This window comes from Macrotis lagotis, chromosome 1 (genome assembly GCF_037893015.1).
Source record: "Macrotis lagotis isolate mMagLag1 chromosome 1, bilby.v1.9.chrom.fasta, whole genome shotgun sequence".
Taxonomy (NCBI): Eukaryota; Metazoa; Chordata; class Mammalia; order Peramelemorphia; family Peramelidae; genus Macrotis; species Macrotis lagotis.
Window position 1 is genome coordinate 249,504,876 of NC_133658.1, and position 22,211 is coordinate 249,527,086.

Sequence of the window (22,211 nt, forward strand, 5' to 3'; positions counted from 1 at the left end):
CATCTATAAAATGAAGGGGCTGAACTAGGTCATCTCCTAAGAGTACCTCCAACTTTTGGACTTAAAACGTTCACGTTCTATGGGCCTTTCCTGCCAGTCTGTGCAACTCCTCATCACCAGCCCTATCTTTGTGTCCCTCAGACATCTAAAGGTGTTGGAAAAGAAACATTCATCCAGAGCAAAGGCAAACCATTTTTCCAAAAACAGTTTAATAAAAAAGTGAAGATTCCTGAAAAAACTGGGGTAAGCCAAAAGCATACTGTGTGTGTCACCTGCCTCCATCACAAAGAAACACAATTGTCCAAAAAGATATTTAAGTTTAATACAAATTTTATACAAAGAAATGTGAAAAAATACTTCCATATGCTAAAAGCAATTATGCTTCACAAATAAGGCCTGCTAGGCTATTTCTGACAACTGCAATTCACCAATGTTCTGCTTTTCGCTCTCTGTCTCTCTCTCTCTCTCTCGTTCTCTCTCTCGTTCTCTCTCTCTCTCTCTCTCTCTCTCGCTCTCTCATTTTTCTCCTAATCCCTTTGTTTTGCTCTAACATGGGTACTAGCCAGAGACTGTACATATCAAATCGTTTATAAACAGTGGGAGAACCTAAACACAAAAATGTACAACAAAATGTACTGGAATGATATCATACAATTAATTTTCTCATATACAGACATCAATTACCTGGCTTTTTGTTCAATGCCTTTGTTTTACACAACATACAAAATGGTAGGGACTACACAGCATGAGTAGTGTAACAGGCAGCACGGGGCAGGCAGAGGATGCTCTGTCCTATTGTAGGGATACTGTGTTCATGCTAACAGCAAGACAGAAGGTTCTGTCCTATAAATAATACATGCTTTACCCCAGCATCAAGTCCTTGGCCCACAGCTCTTCTTCAAGTTCTCATTCCATGTGAAAAGCGTTAACAGTCTCTTAGGAGGGTTTTTTGTGTTTTTTTTTTATTTTTCCCTTTTTGTAAATGAAACTCAAAGCAGAAGAGGTTGCTCTCTTTGAGTCTACCGTCCAGCACCAGCTCTTTCAGACTCTTATTCCAAACACCTCCTGCTCTTCATCGACTTGTGACAGGTTTCTTGCACGCTCAACATTTTGTAAACAAGATCATGATTTTTTTTGTTTGCTTTTTTTTTTATTAAAGAGTCTGGTCATTGTGTAAATTACACAAAATAAAAGCCTTTCTCCATGGGGTTCTCACATCCAGAGATCTCCCATTTCCAAACGATGAAATAAAATAGGATTTTAACAAAAGGGGGAGCTACAGCAATTCAGGCCTGCAGGGCAGCTACATGCCCCATGTGTCACGTACACAAATATAAATGAAAAAAGTCTAGCCTCCCTATGGATCCCCAAACATTGATGATTTCTGGGTGCAAACTGCCCTCAGTCAGATTTGAAAATGCTACTTTGTGACAACTGGTCTGACCTTCCCTTTTCCAAAACGTTCCTTTTTTTTAATTATTATTATTATTATTATCATAAGTTAAAAGTCAATACAAATATAAAAAGGAGATGGTTCTCTAAGTTTAATGACATCCACAAATTGTACATTATTTACATGAGAAGCATTCATTTGCCATGGGTTAACTGTCCTCAGACAGCACTAATGCCATATTAATGTAGTGTGGTCGATGCCTTGTCCTGTGTATACAAAGCAAAAAAAAGTCAGAACCTTTGAAGGGAAATCTCCAAAGCCTGCACCTGTCTCTTCCTCCTCTTCACATTTCTGGTTGCTCTTTTACGCCACCGGGAGCTGTCATTTTGGGTACTCCTCCAGTTCCCCCCAGAAGCGCCTGCTGTTGTCACAGGCTAGACTCTCCGCACTTGGACTGGCATCGCGGTCTGGACATACTGAACACCACCGCCGCCACTGTTACCACTGTTGCTGCCACCGCTACTGCTACTGCTGCCTCCACCGCTGCTGCCGCCGCCGCCACCACCGCCACCTCCACCCCCACTTCTCATGGCCACTGTTCCAGCAGTAGGGCTTACCACAACGGGAATGGTCTGTGGGTTAAAACCAAGTCATACATTAGACATTAAAAATGGATCTCCATCCTCCCCACCCACCTATGACCACAAACACTGGCCAAGTCTCCTGAGCAATATTGGGCCCTTTGAACCTTGTTTTGCTAGGATTTCGGTGTGCTGGGGGGGGGGGGGACTATTCTACATTAAATTGAGTTTCTGAAATATCTGTGGCTAAGTAACCAGAAAACTATCAGGTTTAAAAAAATTTATCAAAGTTAAGAGTTCCACTGTTTTCTTGGTAAAGGTCAAGTGTCTTCTTTGCTAGCAGCCAATTATATAACCTTATCCCCTCCCTTAAAATGTGTCTGTGTATGTGTGTGTGTGTATGTGTGCATGTATGCATAAATGTATGCAGGCATGCACACTAGGAAGCACTAAGAAGATGGCACCAGATAATGAGATCCACAGTTGGAAAGCCCCTTACAAACCATCTAGTCCAACTCCTCATTTTAAAGGTTAGGAAAATCAGACTCAGAAAGTTGAGTGACTTGCCCAAGGTCACACAAGTTGTGACAGAGATGGGATTTGAACCTAGAATCCCAAATACAATGCCCTTTCCCATTATACCCCCCAACTTAAGAGCTTTCCAAGCAGGCACTGGCAGAGGTTGCAGCTGAGCCAAGAAAACAATATGCACAATGACTACAATGCCAAAAAAGGAAAGTACAACCCCACATATAACCACACAAAATCAAGCAAATGTTGCAAAATTATCAAGAACAAGTATGGCTTAAAAAAGGAGATAAGGGGGAGGCTAGGTGGCGCAGTGGATAAAGCACCAACCCTGGAGTCAGGAGTACCTGGGTTCAAATCCGGTCTCAGACACTAAATAATTACCTAGCTGTGTGGCCTTGGGCAAGCCACTTAACCCCATTTGCCTTGCAAAAAAAAAAAAAAATCTAAAATCTAAAATAAAAAATAAAATTAAAAAAAGGAGATAAGAGGAGACATGACCATCCCCCACTCCTTTTCAGATGTACGATGATCTAGTATACCATCTGATCCAATTGTGTTGTTTTCAGTAATCAATGTTCTAATTAGTAATGCTGATGTTTTCCTTTCTTTTGTCTTAAAAAAATATACTATGAGTTATAGAGGAGGGGAAGAAGGAGGATTCTGAGAGAAATGATGATGTAAAAAAAAAGGCATTAATTTAAAAAGAAACTGAAGTCCATGAAGAAAAACAGCCCAAGTCATAAGCCTTGTAAGGAACCTTCTGTTTGAAAAGTCCATAGTACAGATAGAGTGAATAAAGCCTGGGGACCCACACCCTGCATGACTAAGATGATGACTATTAAGAGAAAAAGAACTCCCTGCTAAGTGATCACTTAGAATTCCAGTAACTTCCCAAGAGGCAGGGGAAAAGGCATGACAAGCTTCCTTTTCTGGTGATGGTGGAAAGGGCAGAATGAGAAGGATTGCGTCAGCAAGGCCAAGTCACCAGTGAGCCACAGTGGGTTGTATGACAGCAATAGAACCAGAACTGGAGGCTCATCACCCTGGTGTCACCCCCAACTCCTCCCTCTCACTCACCACATATAGCCAATCCACTGCCCACACAGCATCTCTCCATTCCCACAGCAGGAAAGTGGGTACAGGTCCCTCAACACCTTCTGCCTAGATACCTACAAGAAGCTGCCGGTTTGATCTCAAGTCTCTCCTCCTATCTATCCTTCATTCACCTGCCAAAATGGTCTTCCTAAAGCACAAGTGCACACACATATTCCTGGGTCTCCCTATTACCTACAGGATGAAATCCTCTGTTTAGTTTTTAAAGCCCTTCCCTATCTGGCCTCTCTGGTCTTTCCAATCTTCTTCTAGTCTCTCTTCTCTAATACTCTATTCCCATGATACTGGTTCCTATACAAGCCACTCTACCTCCTGATCCCTCTCTCCCTCCTTACCTCTGCCCCAAGGCTTCCTCTTAAGACTCAGCTCAAATCTAATATTTTTGCAGGAGGCCCTCCCCCCAAATGCTTTTCCACTGAAAAATTATTCCCATTTATATTGTATCTATCTTGTGTAGATAACCTTGTAGTCTTCCTCATTAGAAAACAAGCTCCTAAGGGCAAGGATGGTGAATGTTTTTGGTCTCTTCTGGCATATCACATAATAGGCACTTAAATACTTGCTAGAATGATAGATGTCCACAAAAATTCAGAAGACCCATGACTGAGATCCCTTGACCTCTGGCTCCCATGCTTATTTAGACCAGTTGCCTTGGCAGGCAATGAGTTTTCAATGTGATAACAGAAGTCAATAAGACACAAGAATAAAAGTTTCAATTTACAGATTTAGAAAGCACTTTCCAGACAGCCTATCGCTAAATCCTCACAGTACTAGAATGACTCCATTTTGCAGGATCCAGGGTATCCTGGTGTAGGCCTTATACACAATCACACAGCTCAGAGAGTCAAAGCCTAGACTTTCTGTCTCCACATCCTTTTCTACTTTCTCCCAAGACCTTCTCCCCTCCTCCTCCTTGGAACTCACATAAACCAGGTATAATTTCCCTGACTGTGTGAACTTGAACAACCTCCAAGCCTCAGTTTCTTCATCTGCAAATGGACAGGGTTGGACTAGATGATTCTATGATTTAAAAGCTCTAATATAACTTCCCCACTTGACCTCCTTATTCCTGGAAGCTATGAGACTCCCTTAATGATGCCAAGAAGACATTAGCTTTTTGGACTTACATAACCATACTGCTGACTCACAGTAGCTTAAAGTCCACTTAAAATTGTGGACTTCCCCCCCCCCCCCAGATAAACCTATCTAACCATTCATTTCTCCCACATCTTACATTCTGATTTAAGCCCAATGTTAAGACTTGATGTTTTGGGGGCAGCTAGGTGGTGCTGTGGATAGAGCACGAGCCCTGGAGTCAGGAATATCTGAGTTCAAATCTGGCCTCAGACACTTAATAATTACCTGGCTGTGTGGCCTTGGGCCACTTAACCCATTTGCCTTGCAAAAACAAAAAAGACTTGATGTTTATTGCTACATTTTATCTTACTCAATTTGACCCTAAGTTCAAACTTGTCAAGAATTTATTGAATCTTGACTCAAGTCACTCACTGTGGTGGCTATCCCTCCCAACCTTGTGATAGCTGCAAATCTGATATGCATGTCCACTCTGCCATCAGCAGGTCTGTGAGGAAGCTAAGGGAGCTCTCTCTACCAAGAAAGAGAATAAAAGGAAGAAGTAGCTTTGGCAACCACCATGATGACTCTGCCAGACGGGGTCTGAAGTCCTGAAGGTGCCCTTTAGACAGTAGTTGGTGAACCATGGACAGGAGTCAGGGTTCTAGAAGTTCAGTACTGTCAAAGGTAGATTATAGTGATCTGTAGAATTACCTACAGCAGGCAAGACCAAAGTGGACACAAGTATGTGGGATCTAACAAGTCATCTCTTAGGAGGGAAAAAGTGGAGTTACTCTGAGACCACTGTATAGAACCTGAGATACGGGGAAAAAAACAAGGGCAGAAAAAGGGGCTAAAATAGTGTGTCCTTCAAGACAGTCAGTCCATCACACTTACCCACCAATGTTCCACTAGTCAGAAAGAACTGATAAGGGAGAGCATAAGAGAACCTTTACAAAATACAAAAACTATTTTCTTCCCAAAACAACTCTGTGAAATAAACAGAGTACTAATGTTGCTGTCCACATGTTACAATTAAGAAAAACTGGGGCCCAGAGAAAAAAAGACATTCATATGACTTGGAGGTTGAAGGGATGGGGGAGAGAATGGTGCTAAGCACACCCTAACATTCTGAGCTTTTCAAATGACCTGTTAAACAACACGATCCTTTTTAAATCTTCAGGTTTAATAGTTGAGACTGAAGTGATAGTTTTATAACTGGATGCTCTTGTCATTCCAGGTGCTGTCTGGAGTGATAGTAGAGGCAGGTTCAAGGATACATCAATACTCTGGTCATCTCTAGGGTTGTTAACCAGGCTATGGTAAGTGGAATGGGTTCTCTAGACTCTTCATGTTAGTTTTCAAATGTTCATGAATTACTTAGTTTTGTTTTTCAAAAGGTGATTCAACTGTAATCAAGGCCAGCATACACAGTCCACTGTGAAAGGGACATAAATATATCTTACTGGTTCATGTGGAAGTGACTCAGTACTTTACAAATAAAACCCTTCATTGCCAGTGGGAGACTGACCATGATTAGCTTGACTCAATGTTCAGAGATTAGCATGGACTAGAAAGCCAAGTTTTACAAGACCTTCGGTAATACTCTCTACCCTGCTTAAGGACAGGTTGCTCATGTAAACTGGGTCATAGGATAGTGAATCCCTACAGCTAAGGTACAACCATTCCCACTGATACAAAGGTTCCAAAGTAGACAGGGTTCTCTTTTCTTTCTGACATTTAATATATCCCTACCTATCTTTTCGTCAAGACAAAAATCCTACATGATGCACCATGCCAATCTTAAGACTTTACAGACATGAGGGTGGAGGGATGAGAGAAACAACTTAAAAATGACTTCCCTCTTGGAAATATCATGCTGACTTTTTTTTAAAAAAGGCACTGTTAAACAGAGAAGCAGAGCAACTCACCTAGAACATGTTATGTTAAAGGCAAGAAGCATAAGACAAAGGGCAAGGGGGCAAGTTCTTTGGTCATAAGTCCCTCTCAAGGGAAGGAAATCCTTCCACTCAACTAAAAATTATCTTAAGATTCTTAGAACCTCCTAATGATTTGCTACCTGCCCAATTCAATAATTTATTTTCCCCTTCATCTTTTGGGTTTGTTTTTGGCCCCAACATGAGAACAGATAACTAGTCCTTCTTAGACCTTTCCTTCTATTTCCTTTACTGGTTCCAGTTTCATTCCCAGGCCCTAAATGTGAATGAAGTCTAAATTTCAGTCATCAATCACTATCCTCTCTCAATACTCTAACATTCAAAAAAGGCCCCTACCAACTTCTCAAGTGCTCTTAGTCTTGCCCTATTCACTCTGGCTTCCTCTCCTTCCCCTTTGTGGAAACCCTCCAAATCTCTATCAAGAACCCTGGCCTCACATTGTCAAATACTTACTGGACTTCACTTTTAATTCAACAAATCAAAAATCCATTATTGTACCCCTTAAAAACAGCTCCCCCTCCCAATCCCACAATTTCCTGAGTCCATTAACCGTATCCTTGTTCTCTTAGTCCCCAGACTTGAAACTTCAATCTTTCCTTTTTTTTCTTTGAAACCCCTGTCTCTTACCCCTCACAGCCAGGTCCAATCAATTCTGCCATATGAAAGGTCTCTCCTATCTTTTCCATTCCCACTACCAGTTGTCTAACTCTAAACCTGAATCCACTTAAGCCTGGCATGTTCTAACAGCATCTCTTCTGCTAGCTTCTCTACCACTCCATATCTCTATCTCTATGCACCCAAAATGTCACTGATTAATTAATGTTCTTAAAAAACTGCTTTTAGGGAAAAGGACCTACATGTACAAAAATAATAACAGCAATTCTTTTTGTGGTGGCAAAGAACTGGAAATTGATCACTTGAAATGACTGAAAAAATCATTTATCAATTGTTCTGTAAGAAATGATGAAGAGGATTTCAGAAAACTTCAAAAGATTTACATGAATTGCTACTAAGTGAAGTGAGCCAGAACATTACTCACAGTAGTAGCAACACTATGATAGGCTTAGCTACTCAGAAATACAAGACAAATCTAAAAGGCTCATGATGGAAAATACCATCCATATACAGAGAAAGAGCTATAGAGTCTGAATGTAGATCAAAGCATGCTATTTTCACTTTTTTGCTTTTTCTATCTAATGGTTTTCCCTTTTGTTCTGATTCTTCTTTCACAACTTGGCTAATACAGAAAAATAAATGTAACATGACTGCTTGTTTAACCTATATCAGATTGTTTGCTGTCTTGAAGGTGGGGAAGGAAAGGATTTGGGGAAAAATTTTACAAAAATGAATATTGAAAACTATCTCTACATGTATTTGGAAAATAAAGTAAAATACTATTAAAATAAAAAAAATCTAAAAGAATGCAGAAAATTACCTTTACATGTAAATGAAAAATACTATTAAACAAAAACAAAACAAGCAAAAACTAACAACAACCTGTTTTTATCATGTCAGTTTGTCTACTCAAAAGACAATGAGGTGAATATGGACAATGTGAAAGTTAGATTATCAACAAAAATGTTCAGACAAAAAACAAACCAAAATTGCCTCCCCACTGCCTTTCAAACTATTTAGGGTGGCATTCAAGGCCTTCTGGCAAACAGTCCTCAATTCACCTTTCTGATCCCCTGTTATTTTTCTGCAGCCAAATTAGTCTACTGTCCTCACCACCACTTAATTTACATGTGCCAATTTCCATGTGTTTCATCACTTTACCACTGTTTCTCCTCCACCTGAATCCTCTACACAAATTAAATCATCCATTCCAAAACATCAACAAATATTTATTAAGCATATACCACTACAGGAACAGCAGTACACTCAATAACTGTTCTAGGTGCTAGGAAATGTATAAAATTAAATGAACAAAATGCCCTTATTGAATTCTCTTGAGGCATATACAAATGATAATTAAATTACAAGATAGAGTATGATAAGATTAGAAGTTTAAGACAGGTATTTCATAAGGTCCTTGAGAGAACTTGGGAAGATCAAAGAAGCCTTCATAAAGGAAAAAGCATTTAAATAAACTATGTCTTCAAAGGTTGGAGAAAGTAGAGAGAAGGAAAAACAGTCCAAGAAAAAAAAATCATTATAAGCATAAGTCAAAGAAAATGAGTTAGATCGGAAGATAGACAAGAAATGATGTGTAGTTAGGTTTCTTTGGAATATAACGTACATGAAGAGGAGTAACATGAGATTAAAAAAGGTAGAATACTGCAGACTGAGAGGGATCAGAAATACAAGAAAAGCATTTCAACTTTATTCAATAGGTAATAGGGATTTGAGTTTTTAAATAAAGGAGCAACATGCTCAGATCTTTTTTTTTTTTTTGCAAGGCAAACGGTGTTAAGTGGCTTGCCCAAGGCCACACAGCTAGATAATTATTAAGTGTCTGAGGTCAGATTTGAACCCAGGTACTCCTGAATCCAGAGCCGGTGCTCTATCCACTGCAATACCTAGCAGCCCCCTCAGATGGATCTTTAAGGAAGATTAACCTACTATCAAAGATGGACTGAATGGGACTGGGAAAGGTGAAGAATACTGACTAGGGAAACTACAGGTGGTAATGAAAGCTGATAGTTATGACAGTGACAGTGGCGAGAACATAAAGATAGGAAAAACACTCTAAAAGGAAAACTATCAACAGGACAGCACTTGATGACCAATGGGATATGGAAGATGAAGTAGGAGGCATCAAAGATAACCTCACCAAAAATGGTGAGCCATGCCACAGTCCACAGAATGCCTTAGGGGAGGGTAGAAGGAGCAGAGAGAGCTTATACCTCATTTTAGAATATCTTGACTATGACGTGGTGAAACATTCAAGTGGAATTTACTCAATGGGGACCTGAGATCCAGGAGTCTAGGAGGCCAAGAGGTTACAATAGCCATAGTCAGGGCTATGACTATAGTAAATTTGAGAGTTCCACCTTTCCCGACCGAGGAGGGAAGGGTCCATAGTGACCTTTCCCTGTTGAGACCCTGCAGCCTCTGCTGTCTGCACAGATCGCTGTACCCTAAGCAATAACTACTATATCATAATAGAGTAACTATAATGAAGAAGAAATACAACAGATTTGCCTAAGATTGAAAGAAGACAAAAGCCAAGCAGAAATTTATGAAGCATGGCTAGCAAAACAGATGATTTTAGAGAAATTAGCAGTCATCACTGAGATCCTGGCTAAAACACGATACTGGAAGGATATAGCCAATTGTAAAAAAGAACAGGAGAGGTTTCTGAAAAAGGGGGCAGGAGGAAGGTGAACAGAGAGAAGTAGTACTATATATAAGGAATATATATAGATGAGGAGATAGCAACAGTGGAGAGCATTTTGAGTGAAGATTAAGAGAGGCAAAAACAGAAGCAATATTATCATCAGAGTAGACCACAGGCCTGGGCTCATTCCTTAATCTTTCTTTCCTTGGTCACAAGCCAGCCACCCCCTTCTCATATTCCACCCCGCCCCCCACACACACACCAGGCATTCAGTAGAGATTTGTGGACTGATGGAGATGAGAACAGCTGTTCATAGGGGCTTGGAACTCTAATCACCATTGGGCAACTCCGTTTTCCACCAACTGGGGAGAAGCAAGGGAGAAAGGAAATAGCAGGAAATTGGTCCTGACAGGTAGACATTCTCCTCTAATTTCTTTCCAGCAAACTCAAAGTAGGCAAGGTTTAAGAAACATGAAGAAGGGGCGGCTAGGTGGCATAGTGGATAAAGCACCGGCCTTGGAGTCAGGAGTACCTGAGTTCAAATCTGGTCTCAGACACTTATTAATTACCTAGCTGTGTGGCCTTGGGCAAGTCATTTAACCCCATGAAGAAGATTTATCGAAGACTAGTTAAGCTGGAAGAGGTTTTTCAAAGGTTCATCTAGTTCAGATTCCCCATTTGACAAATAAGTTGACGAGATGCAGAAAGAAATGTTCAAGATTACACCAGGGGGGCAGCTAGGTGGTGCAGTGGATAGAGCACAGGCCCTGGAGTCAAGAGTACAGGAGTCCAAATCCAGCCTGAGAAACTTAATAATTACCTAGCAATGTGACCTTGGGCAAGCCACTTAACCCCAAGGCCTTGCAAAAACTAATAAATAAACAAAGAAATGAATAAATGAACAGATAAATAAACAAAACAAATAGGTAGATACATAGATAAATGAATGAATGAATGAATGGATAAATAAAAGCAGGATTTGAACCAAAGTCTCTATTTTGGGGTGTGAAGAACCATGACTCTCCACTACTGAACAAAAATTATTAAAATGTTTTTTAAAAAGCAGAATTCTTAGAATTATAGACTTCACAATCATTAAGCTAGAAGGAACCTCGGACAATACCTAGTCTACCCCCCTTATTTTCCTGATAAAGAAACCAAGATCTAGGAAAGTTAAGACATTTGCCCATGGTCACAAAGAACAGGAGCATCCAAGGGGAAAATTGAACCTCTGGAGGGGGACAAAAAAAAAAAATCATTTCCCTAAACCCTATGATGGGTTTCAGCAAAGCCAAAACTTAGAGGCTGCCTTCCTAGAGTAGGCAGTAGAAGTAGATAGGAAAACACTGGATTTAGTCTCTACTCAACTCCTAACCAACCAGATAGCCTTCACCTGACTCTCTCTAAAATGAAGGGAGCTGGATGAGATGACCCCAAAGGTGACATTCTAATATGTCTGTTTTCCAGAGAGCCTCAAGTGATAGTAGGTACTTACAGTAAACTCCTGAGTTAAGCATTTGCCTTCCCATGAAAAAACTTGGCCATGGAAACATGAAGTGAGGCATCCACAGAGTAACCAGTAAGGCTCAGAAACTCAGATGCTAATATATTAGCAAGAAATCTGAGTCTAAAAAAAGAGTCAGTCAGCATTATTCAAAGTGGAATGGACATTGGCAACCACATGACCCTGCCTATCCTAAGAAAAGAACTGCGTCCCAAGCTGGAAGGGTCAGAATACTCACTGTGACGTTCTCCCTGCTCTTGTCAACTGAATTCTCCTTTTCTTTCGAGGCACTGGCTGTGTCCGTCTGGGGGGCCGGTGCACTTGAGGTGGGCTGGGCAGATTTATTTGTTTCTGAACTGACCTCAGGATCTGTTTCTTGCTGGGTTGCCGTAGCTGAAATTTTAAGTTTCATCATTAAGTAATGGTAGAGAAGGTGTAACTTATTTATTGGATTTCATTTCTGAGCTGCAACTTTGGACCTGAAGGAATCATTCTGAGAAGTGCTCTAAGAACCTTGACATTCTCCCCAAAAAGTCAGCACATGAAAGAAGTCAATACCCAAAAGTAATTTCAAAAGTGCTACCATTCCAAATATGCAAGAAGTTTGGAGGAGGTCCCAAAACAAATTAGAAAATGAGGCCTTTCAGGGAAAAGTTAAAAGGAACAAACCTAATTAGAGCACAAATTCTATTGCCTTTTGCAGAGATAACAAAGGCTATGACAAGGTTCAGTTTCTCATTTGTTAGACTAAAATAAATAAGAATCCTTCTATTTCTCTGTCTCTTAAAAGCTCCACCTGCTTTCCCACCCATTATCTCACTGGATCAACCCAACAGTCAATGAAGGGAACGGGGAAAGGATGGTATTATCATTTTTCAGATGAGGCACTGAGAATCAAAAATGGTAGTATGATTGGAATTAGGTCATCTACTGACTCTACTGATCTGTAAACTGGAGGAATAAAAAAATTAAAGTTCTCAATTTATATAGTAATATCAATATTGTAAATTATAATCAACTCTGAAAGGCTTGCAAACTCTGATCAATAGTGACCATCCACAATTCCAAAGGAATCATGTGGAAATGCTATCCACCTCTAGACAGAAGGCTGATAAGACCCAGAATGTGTACTAAAAGCATTTCTTTTCTTATTTTTTTTGGAATGTAGTTAATGTAGGAATTTATTTTGCAGGATTATATATATATATATATATATATATATATATATATATATATATATATATATATATTTGTAAAGGGGTTTTTTTTTTCTTGTCTTCACAATGGGTAGGGAAGGACAAGCAGAAAGAAGAGAAAGAATTTGGAACTGAAAATAAAATTTTAAAAATTTCTATTTCTAAAAGAGGATTTAAGACAAAAAGGACTATTTGACATAAGAATATATCACTTAGGCAGACTGCAAAATATTCCTCCTAGGGCTAGGAGCTAGAAGAGGACTGGATCAGATTAGTTTTGAAACAGCTTTCTGAATATTATCCAGTAGAAGCAGTTGGGAGGGTTCAAGTTCATCTCTTTTAATATGAACTTGAACACCATAATGGTGACTCCAAGTTTACTTATGGTAAAAAAGGATACCAAGAATGAAATCCTTATTTCCCAAAGACAATGTCAGGGTTCTCATTCTTCTCTGCTGCCCTACTGACCTCTATGGGAAGTCCTCGAGCTGATGACCCTCGGAGCCCCATGTTTTTGAAGGGAGGATCCCAAAGGATGTGTTACCTGACTGTGTACATGATTTCATGTGCTCAGGCCAATGGGCCTGCTGGCAGGGGTAGTCACAATAACTGGTATTCCAACAACAATAGAAAATGGCTTCTTTCTTGCAGTTTGCACACCACTGCTTCTTCTTGGTCTCATCAACAGCCTGTTGCTTCTCCAGCTCCAACTGCTTCTTGACCTCGGCAATTAGACGGTCACGCTCCTGCTCCAGACTCTGCCGCATCTCAGCCATGGTCAGTTCTGTTCAGAATATTGAAAAACCATCTTGTCGTTATCTCTTATCTACATGAGAGGACCAGGATTTATTAAAATACAAGCTCACAATGACAGAAGGCTTTGAGTTCACAAAGCAATGGATGATTTCATCCTCTCAGCCCCCCCCCCTGCCCTCAAGCTAAGGAATCCAAGTATTTTGCCTCTATTTACAAGGGATAAAACTGAGATTTAGTTAAAGGTGATTTAACCAAAACCTTACAGCTAGGAAATGGTAGGACCAGGATCTTATATATTTCTTGAATATGTTTGTGTGTGTGTGTGTGTGTGTATGTATGTATATATATATATATATATATATATAGAGAGAGAGAGAGAGAGAGAGAGACAGACAGACAGACATATATGTGTATATATATGTATTAGTCACTAAATAATAAAAAGCAACTATCTTAGAATAGACAACATATATGTGTTTATATATTATGCAGGTATACAATGCAATATAAATGTGTACATGTTTAAATAATACTATAAAACATGTACATATATGCACGCATGTATATTTAAATATTTACATGTAAGTATTTAGTTAAACATTTACCAATATATAAATATATGCAAATATATATGTTATCTAGCCCAAAAGAGGGCAAAAAAACTCCATGGGAGTATCAACTATTTAATTTTTATTTTGGTAACCCCGGGATCTAAAACAGTTTAAGCTTCTGGCAAGCAGGGTCTATATTTTCGGGTTTTTTTTATCCCAAGTACACAAATCAGGAAAAACAGAGGATTGACAGAATTCAATCTCCAGGGTCTAAGTTTTATTTGTCTGCACAATATGTACTGTGAATCTCTCACAATACTTGCTCATTACAAGTAAGGATTGTTTTATTCTTGGTCCTTCTAGCATATATGTTTGCTCATTGATTTCTAGCTGTTTCGCATCCCTCAACATCTCCCCACATGAATTTTTCTAATTTTCCCATGTCTCTAGTTACCTGACCTGAATCCACAAGGTCTAAACATTTCTCAAAATCAAAATCATTCCCCTTACTTTAACTTTAAAAACAAAATTAGAGGCTTTTTAGGTGAGAAGAGAGAAAAGAGATATCAAAATCAGGCCCATTGTAACAAAGACAGAGATATGCTGGAAGCCATATGCTAGAAGTGCAAATCAAGTCAATCACCAAGCCAAGTTTTCTTAGTTTTGGGATTATGTTTGTCAAGAGGTGAAGACAAGATTCTTTACCCCCCCCCCCGTATTCTCAGCACTAAGCCATAAAGGCTTACTGCATTCCCATAAAATTCCCAAAAATGGTATTTGCAACAGAGGAAAAAAATAAGGAGACTGGAGATTTCATTGGTCTAAGGAACTCCCAGATGAGGAAATCCTTCCACCAATGCATACTGGCATCTTCTCTGTACCTTACAATCTTCAAAGTTGTCTAGGGCACTAAGAGATTAAGTAAATTGCTCAGAGCCACTCAGCCAATATGAGGCCAACTCTCCACTCACTATACCTCAATGCTTCTCTGAGGAAGAGGAAAAATGAGGGAAATGAGCCCTTTGAAAAGATAGTGAGGGATGGGCAGCTAGGTGGCACAGTGGATAGAGCACTGACCCTGAAGTCAGGAGTACTTGGGTTCAAATCCAACCTCAGACACTTAATAATTACTTAGCTGTGTGGCCTTGGGCAAGCCACTTAACTCTACTGCCTTGAAAAAAAAATATATAAAAAAAAAGATAGTGAAACCCATGCTTTCCTTTCAGATCAGCCCTTGATATCTTTATTTTAGATACTATACTCTAGAACCAATATAAATCAGAAAATTAGAGCTAGAAAAGACCTGAGAGAACATCTAGGCTTCATTTTACATATGAGTAAACTGAAGTCCAGATTGATAATAAAACCAGGACTAGAACCAAGGTTTCCTACCTACACAAGGAAAAAGTGGCAAAAAGAACAATAATCCCAGTTAGGGGGCCCTAAGGAGATCTTTGCCTACTGCATTCTTGAAGCCTATTCCATATATAATAGAGGATGCCAGATAGAAGAACCAAGGGAAAATGGAGCATTGTCTAACTCCACTCTAGAATCCACAAATAAAGGAACATAGATTCAAAGGCACTGGTTAAAAATTCCAGCTTTTAAAAAATAGAAGAATGCAAGAACCTACTTTCCTCAGGGTTCGGGTTTTTTTTTTTTTGTTGTTGAGCAGGATATCCAGAAATCCTGGCCTTTTCATACATAGTTGAAATAACGACTAATCATCCCCTCAACTCTTCCAGTCTTCATTTGGGGCCAGGGCATATGGATGCAGATATAAGCCTGCTCACTTTAACCCTCTCCCCTGCCAAGGCTTAGAAACCATCAAAGATAGAGGGATACCCAAGTTGTGCTTCATCTCTGAGAGTTCCTGTTGATGGAGCCACTGAAGTTTCTCAATCTCGATCCTCAAACGTCGAATCTGAAACATAAGGAGATAAAGGTTGGACAGGTCAAAGTTAGGGATTATTATGAATGAACGGATAATTTAAAAAATAATCACAAGGCTACCCTTATCCATGCAAAATGTGAGCTACCAAAAAATCCAGTACGGCTAGGAAATCTTAAGGGCTTTCCACCTCAATCCAAACCCACTGGGCCCCAACATTGTTAAAAAAAAAAAAAGTCAACATAAAACAAATCCAGACTCATTAAACAGATCCACAGTAGAATCCTCTATATCTGAAACCAGATTAAATGACCAACATTCAACCTTCAAAATAATGACTGGAGATGTGGCCACTTACATAAAGTGGGGCCCTTCAGCTCAGCCCAACTTCCCACATGTGAATAAATTTCCATCTACATAAAAAGCTGATGTAGTATCCCTACCCACCCCCCTTCCACTTGGAGACAACTTTCATTACTTCTAAGACAAAGGAGGAAAAATTTTCAGAGCAAATGTCCCCACCTCCCTTTTAGAGGAACCAAGACACATGCAGTTTTTCTGTTAACAAATAATATATCAACAAATCTCAACGGACCTCAGCTATGGTACTTCCAGTAGTATTCTTAGACAGGTCGTTATATATTTCTGTCATTGTACCTTTTATGGCATCCATCATCTAGAAGACAAAACCAAAACTAAGTGTAAGTCAAGATTAGAGAGTTCACCACGATAACCTAGATGACATATGCAGGCCCCAAGAGTGGTAACTACCAATTCTAAAGCTTGAGTCAAAAAGAAAAAAAAAAAAAAAGACAACTTCAAATCAACTTTTTAGAACAAGTTTAATTGGAGAGTGCACCTAAGACTTTGGAACACTCCCTGTAGTAGGAGATCCCAGTTAACCAGTGTATTTGATACTAGAAAATTTACAAATTTCTTTACATATTATCTCATTTGATCTTCCCAACAACCCTAAGAGGGAGGTGCTATTATTATCACCTCCATTTTACAAATGAGGAAACTAAGACTGAGTTTAACTAACTTGCCCATGGTTACATAGCTAAGTGTCTCAGTTCAGATTTTGGACTTTTAGAGTTAGATGTTCCTCTACACCCAAAGAGAAATAAAATTGTGCTTACTTTTGATTCAGCAACACTAGATCTATATATAGATCTAATAGATCTATATCCCAAAGAGATCATTAAAAAAAATAGAAAAAGTCTCCGATGGACAAAAATATTTATAGCTTTTTTAGTAGTGCAAAGAATTGGAAATTGAGGGGAATGCCCATCAACCAGGGAATGACTGAACAAGTTATGGTATATGCATGTGATAGAGTACTATTGTTCTACAAGAAATCATGAGTGGACAGACTTTAGAAAAGCCTGGAGAAAATTGTATAAACTGATGCTAAGTGAGTAAAACACTGTATACATTAGCAACAACACTGTGAGATGATCAACTATGATGGATGTAGCTCCTCTCAGCAATTCAGTAATCAAGGACAACCTGATCCACAACCAGAGGAAAAACTGAGTGTAGAGCAAAACGTACTATGTTCACTTTTTAAAAATTCTTTCATAAGGGGCAGCTAGGTGGGGCTCAGTGGATAGAGCACCAGTCCTGGAGTCAGGAGTACCTGAGTTCAAATCTGGCCTCAGACACTTAATAATTACCTAGCTGTGTGGCCTTGGGCAAGCCACTGAACCCCACTGCCTTGTAAAAAAAACAAGCTAAAAAAAAACTAAAAATTCTTTTGTTTTTCTTTCTTTCTCAAGATTTTTTCCCCATTAGTTCTAATTCCTCTTTCACAACATGACTAATTTGGAAATATGTTAAATATGATTGTACTTGTACAACTTTTACCAGATTATTTGCTGCCATGGAGTGAGGGGAGGGTGATAGAAAATTGTGGAACATAAACTTGTTAATGGACGAATACTGAAAACTACCCTTATATGTAACTGGAAAAATAAAATAAAAAGTTAGGTGTTCCTGATTCTAACCAGTGCTCTATCCACTACACCATGTAGTTTCTGGGAAGCTATTATTTAGAAGACTGAAAGGAGTTGAGAGAGACCAGAAGAGGCAAGTTCACCTGGGGTGCTAGAGAGAAGTAGTATACTATCTGACAGCTTTCATTTTAACTAATTATTCTTGTTAACTACATACACTAAGCTCACTCACTTTTACTCAAGAGTAGAAACATTACCAGCACCCTCTAAACTTTAGGACCCTAGGGACAAAGCCCTATCACTCCACTGTAGTTATAGCTATGCACACATAGCTACTAGGTCTTCTGCAAAGGAGTTCAAACCTTAACTTCCAGAGAATAATTTGTTTATTTACAGTATATTCAGGAAAGAAACAGTGGAAAAAAAGAAGAAAAAGCATGATCTCTCCCAAGGGAAAGCTGATTATGGAAAAAAGTGAAATAGCATGTGTGAGTGGACTCTCTACCCTGCCCAACCCCAGGAGAAGGAGCAGATGGCCAAAAGAACAATTAAAATCAAAGTCCTAGGTTCCAAGGTTTAACTTTACTCTGTATTTTCCAATCTGCCGCTTCTGTATGTAAAATCAAATTTTCCCCAGACGAATGAAATAGTTTTCAGAAAAATCCAAGTTAATTAACCTCAAATTCACCCCAAAACAGGGGTAGGGACAGTGAGAACAAAATGTCTGCTTCACTGTCGAGACAACATGTAGATTTCAATTCCCTGCTTACAACACCATCCCACAAGGGGACCTGCCAGAAAAAACAATCCCTTGTATTTTGGAAGTATTTTACAGTCATTCTTTATTAGTCTACATTGAGATTTTACTACTAATGCTGTCAATTTTTTAAAATTAAAACTAAAACTATGAGAAAATGTTAAAAAGTATTAAGAAATTTGATATACTCTATGCTAATGACTGCATTCCATTTCAGAGAAATCATTCCTTCATCTCCTTATACACCATTAGTATTTCTAAATTTAATAAAGAATTCCACAGTAATGAATTATCCTTCTGCCAAAATATACACATCTCAATCTCCAACTCTTGTCCCTTGGAGGGGAAAAAAATTTAATCTGATCCCCATAGGATCAACAATCAAGAGCTTAAATGTACCTTAAAGGTCATTTAAGGTCAACTCCTGGATTTTACAGATGAAGAAACTGAGACCCAGGGAGGTTAAATGATTTACCCCATACCATATAAAGAAGAATAATAAGGGTAGCTAGGTGGTTCAAAGGAAAGAGCATGGGCCCGGAGTTAGGAAGTTCAAATCTAGTCTCAAACATTTACTAAGCTGTGTGATCCTGAACAAGTCACTTAACCTGCTGACCTCAATTTCCTCATCTATAAATGGAGAATAATAATAGCAGCTACCTTTTAGGGTCATTGCCCTATTAATTGTAAATTATATATATTAACTATAAATTACATATAATTCATTAATAATGTATTAATTATAAATTAATGATAAAATATAAAGCATAATGTCTGACAGAGTAAGGACCTCATAAATGTTAGATGTTCTTATTGTTGCTGTTATTATATCATCAGAAGTAGGACTTGAACTTGGGTCTTCTTACTACAAAGTCCATGCCTTTTCTTGAAAACTTCTATCAGAATTTGCTTTTCCTCATCTGGGAGCAGGAAAATATCAAGGATCCTAGCCCTGAATTCAGGAAAATCAGTCGTTTGAGTGCCAAGGTCTGCCACCTACTGGCTTAATGACCTGGGGTAAATCAGATTCCCTCTTTGGGCCTAAATTAAAGATTAGACTAAAGGGGGCTTGAAAATTCCTTCCAGCTCCCACTTTTCACAATTTTGATATTTGACTCTAAAATTCACAAGCCCATTGCAGAAGAGACAGACTGGTGCCTCTCGTTGTCCTTAGTCATAAGTTACTAGGGAAAAGGCCAGGCCAGGCCAGGCTGCTCCACCCTAGGTACTCTATGGAGGCCTTTTCCCAAAAAGAAGTTCAATCCCTAACTCAAGAATGTAGTTTATTCTTGGCTGCGCTAAGAATAAAGTATAATTCCTAAAAGCATGTATAACTCATCAAGAACAAAAGTGGATTAATAAAAGCAAGTATTTGCAATATAATGTGATTCAACTTCCACATATCTGAATACTCATTCATAAACCCTGATAGAAAGCCAAAGTGTACAGCTCCTTCAAGTGTGATGGGGTTTTGGCAAAAGCTGCAATGAAAACTAAAAACTGGAAACCCAAAATTCATTGGTTAAGAAAGGAGAACAAAAAACATTCTCTCAGGGCAGCTAGGTGGTGCAGTGGATAAAGCACCAGCCCTGGAGTCAGGCGTACCTGGGTTCAAATTTGGTCTCAGACACTTAATAATTACCTAGCTGTGTGGCCTTGGGCAAGCCACTTAACCCTATTTGCCTTGCAAAAAAAACCTAAAAAAAAAAATTCTCTCCTTCCTCCTTTTCCATATTAAAAAAATAAATAAATAAATCTGTTAATATCTTAGATGATATGAGAAAACTCATCACAGCAAATCCAATGATTTCAGCATTCTAACAACCTCTAGCCTATTCCAGTACTGGTAATACTTGTCATATATTAAATAATTCCAATTTTAAAATCATCTCATGATGATCAACAATATGAAGAATGAAGATGAGCAGACTATCTCATCCAAGATGGGACTGTATCTCATCCAATTCTTCCAAAACCTAGATTTCAAGACTCAAAATGATCTTGCCTTAAAAGCATGGCCTCCAAGGCCCCACTAGACAGCAGCCACCTTTATAGCTGTGTTTTCAAGAGCTTACCTTGCCAGTGTACTTGGCAATATCAGCAGCTACATCTGCTGAGGCCGTAGCAATGGGCAAATCGGTGTTGAGCGAAGATGAGAGTGTGCTTGATGATCCTGAGCTGGTGACCATGGAGACGGGCTGGGTGCTCGTCACCAGAGTGATGGTAGAGGTTGAGGTGCTTTGAGTGATCTCCTTCTGCTGGACAGCTAGGTAAGAAAAATTTCTCATTACCATAATGGTCTTTTGTGTGGACTCATTACAAAATATAAGGTGCAGATGAAAATGCTGAAATGAACTTTTTTTGGTTTTTGCATGGCAAAAGTGACTTGCCCAAGGTCACACAGTTGGGCAATTATTAAGTATCTGAGGTCACATTTGAACTCAGGTCCTCCTGACTCTAGAGATGATGCTCTATCCACTGCACCACCTAGCCACCCCCTGAGATAAACTTCTAACCTGTGAGATGCCCCCTACAGGATCAAAGCAAACTTTCTAGGACAATATTTCTTCAACTTGATTCTTAACCACAAACTTGCTTCTGTAATATTTTGGCATAACTGGTTACCTTTGCAATCTTATATATTTTATACATCTAAAAACATGCAAAGAAGGGTCTCCTTTGGCACTTAGACTGCCAATGGGGCCCAATACTTAAAAACTGTTAGGAATTCCTATTGTAGGAATCAAGATTGCCACTCCTTAAAAAAAAAAAATCTACAGGGGCGGCTAGGTGACATAGTGGTTAAAGCACCAGCCTTGAAGTCAGGAGTACCTGGGTTCAAATCCGATCTCAGACACTTAATAACAAGCCACTTAACCCCATTTGCCTTGCAAAAACCTAAAAAAAAAAAAAAAAAATCTAGTCTTCCTTACACCAGAAGAGTTGGAGGAAGATAACTGCTATGAAGTTGGGACCAAAAGATCATAGATTGGGGACTTTAATCATGGATCGGTGTTCTGGTACCTGCAGCCCCTTTCTCCACTATGTCCCTAACAACAAGTCCTTAAACCTTGCCTTCCCTCCCTGACATCTCTCTCTGCCTCAGGAGGTTCCACAAGGATCACCGCAGTTCTGACTTCCTTTCTGTTCTTGGGAGAATGGATATGAAGTTGACCAAGTCTCCTCTCAGAGTCCAACATGGAACAAAGGTAATTTACTCCTGCTCTAGAGATCTGCATCAACTCAACTCAACTCTGAGGCAAACACACCAAGAAAAAAAAAAAAAACACCCTACCCATCTGGTTAATGGTGGCACATGAATGCCATCCAGGAACTACATTTTAATGTGTTTGTTTTGTCTCGAATCAACTCTAGACTGGACCCGTAAAGAGCTGGAGAAATGGAGATATGCAAATGGGATGGACTCTGTTGCTAATTCAGTAATTCCCACAGATGGCTTCTCCAAAACTGCTAACAATGCATTTCCATTGAAACCTACTTTGCTACCAGCTTTTCACACTGTATAATTTCATCAACAAGGTGAAAGAAATGAAGAATGCTTTCAGCACAGCATGATCTGAAAACAAATGTGTAATGGGAACTAAAAATAGGAAGGATGCTACTCCTAAAACTCTAAGATGGGATGGAGTTGGGTTCCACTGAGAATGGAG

The 22,211-nt window shown here is 39.2% G+C and overlaps 1 protein-coding gene across 22 annotated transcripts in view; it reads right to left on the bottom strand.

Moving 5' to 3' along the window:
* Nucleotides 1-1,529: 1,529 nt before the first annotated feature.
* The window catches only part of ZMYND8 (zinc finger MYND-type containing 8), a 148,252-nt gene continuing 127,570 nt past the window's right edge, over nucleotides 1,530-22,211 (bottom strand). For all 22 annotated transcript variants that reach the window (XM_074210179.1, XM_074210174.1, XM_074210172.1 and 19 more), the window contains 6 exons: nucleotides 20,616-20,806; nucleotides 16,424-16,504; nucleotides 15,783-15,861; nucleotides 13,175-13,414; nucleotides 11,673-11,827; nucleotides 1,530-2,025 (listed from right to left, as the gene is read on the bottom strand). In XM_074210179.1, the coding sequence (XP_074066280.1) occupies nucleotides 1,828-2,025; nucleotides 11,673-11,827; nucleotides 13,175-13,414; nucleotides 15,783-15,861; nucleotides 16,424-16,504; nucleotides 20,616-20,806 (944 nt within the window). In that variant the 3' untranslated portion in view covers nucleotides 1,530-1,827. The remainder of the gene's footprint in view (nucleotides 2,026-11,672; nucleotides 11,828-13,174; nucleotides 13,415-15,782; nucleotides 15,862-16,423; nucleotides 16,505-20,615; nucleotides 20,807-22,211) is intronic.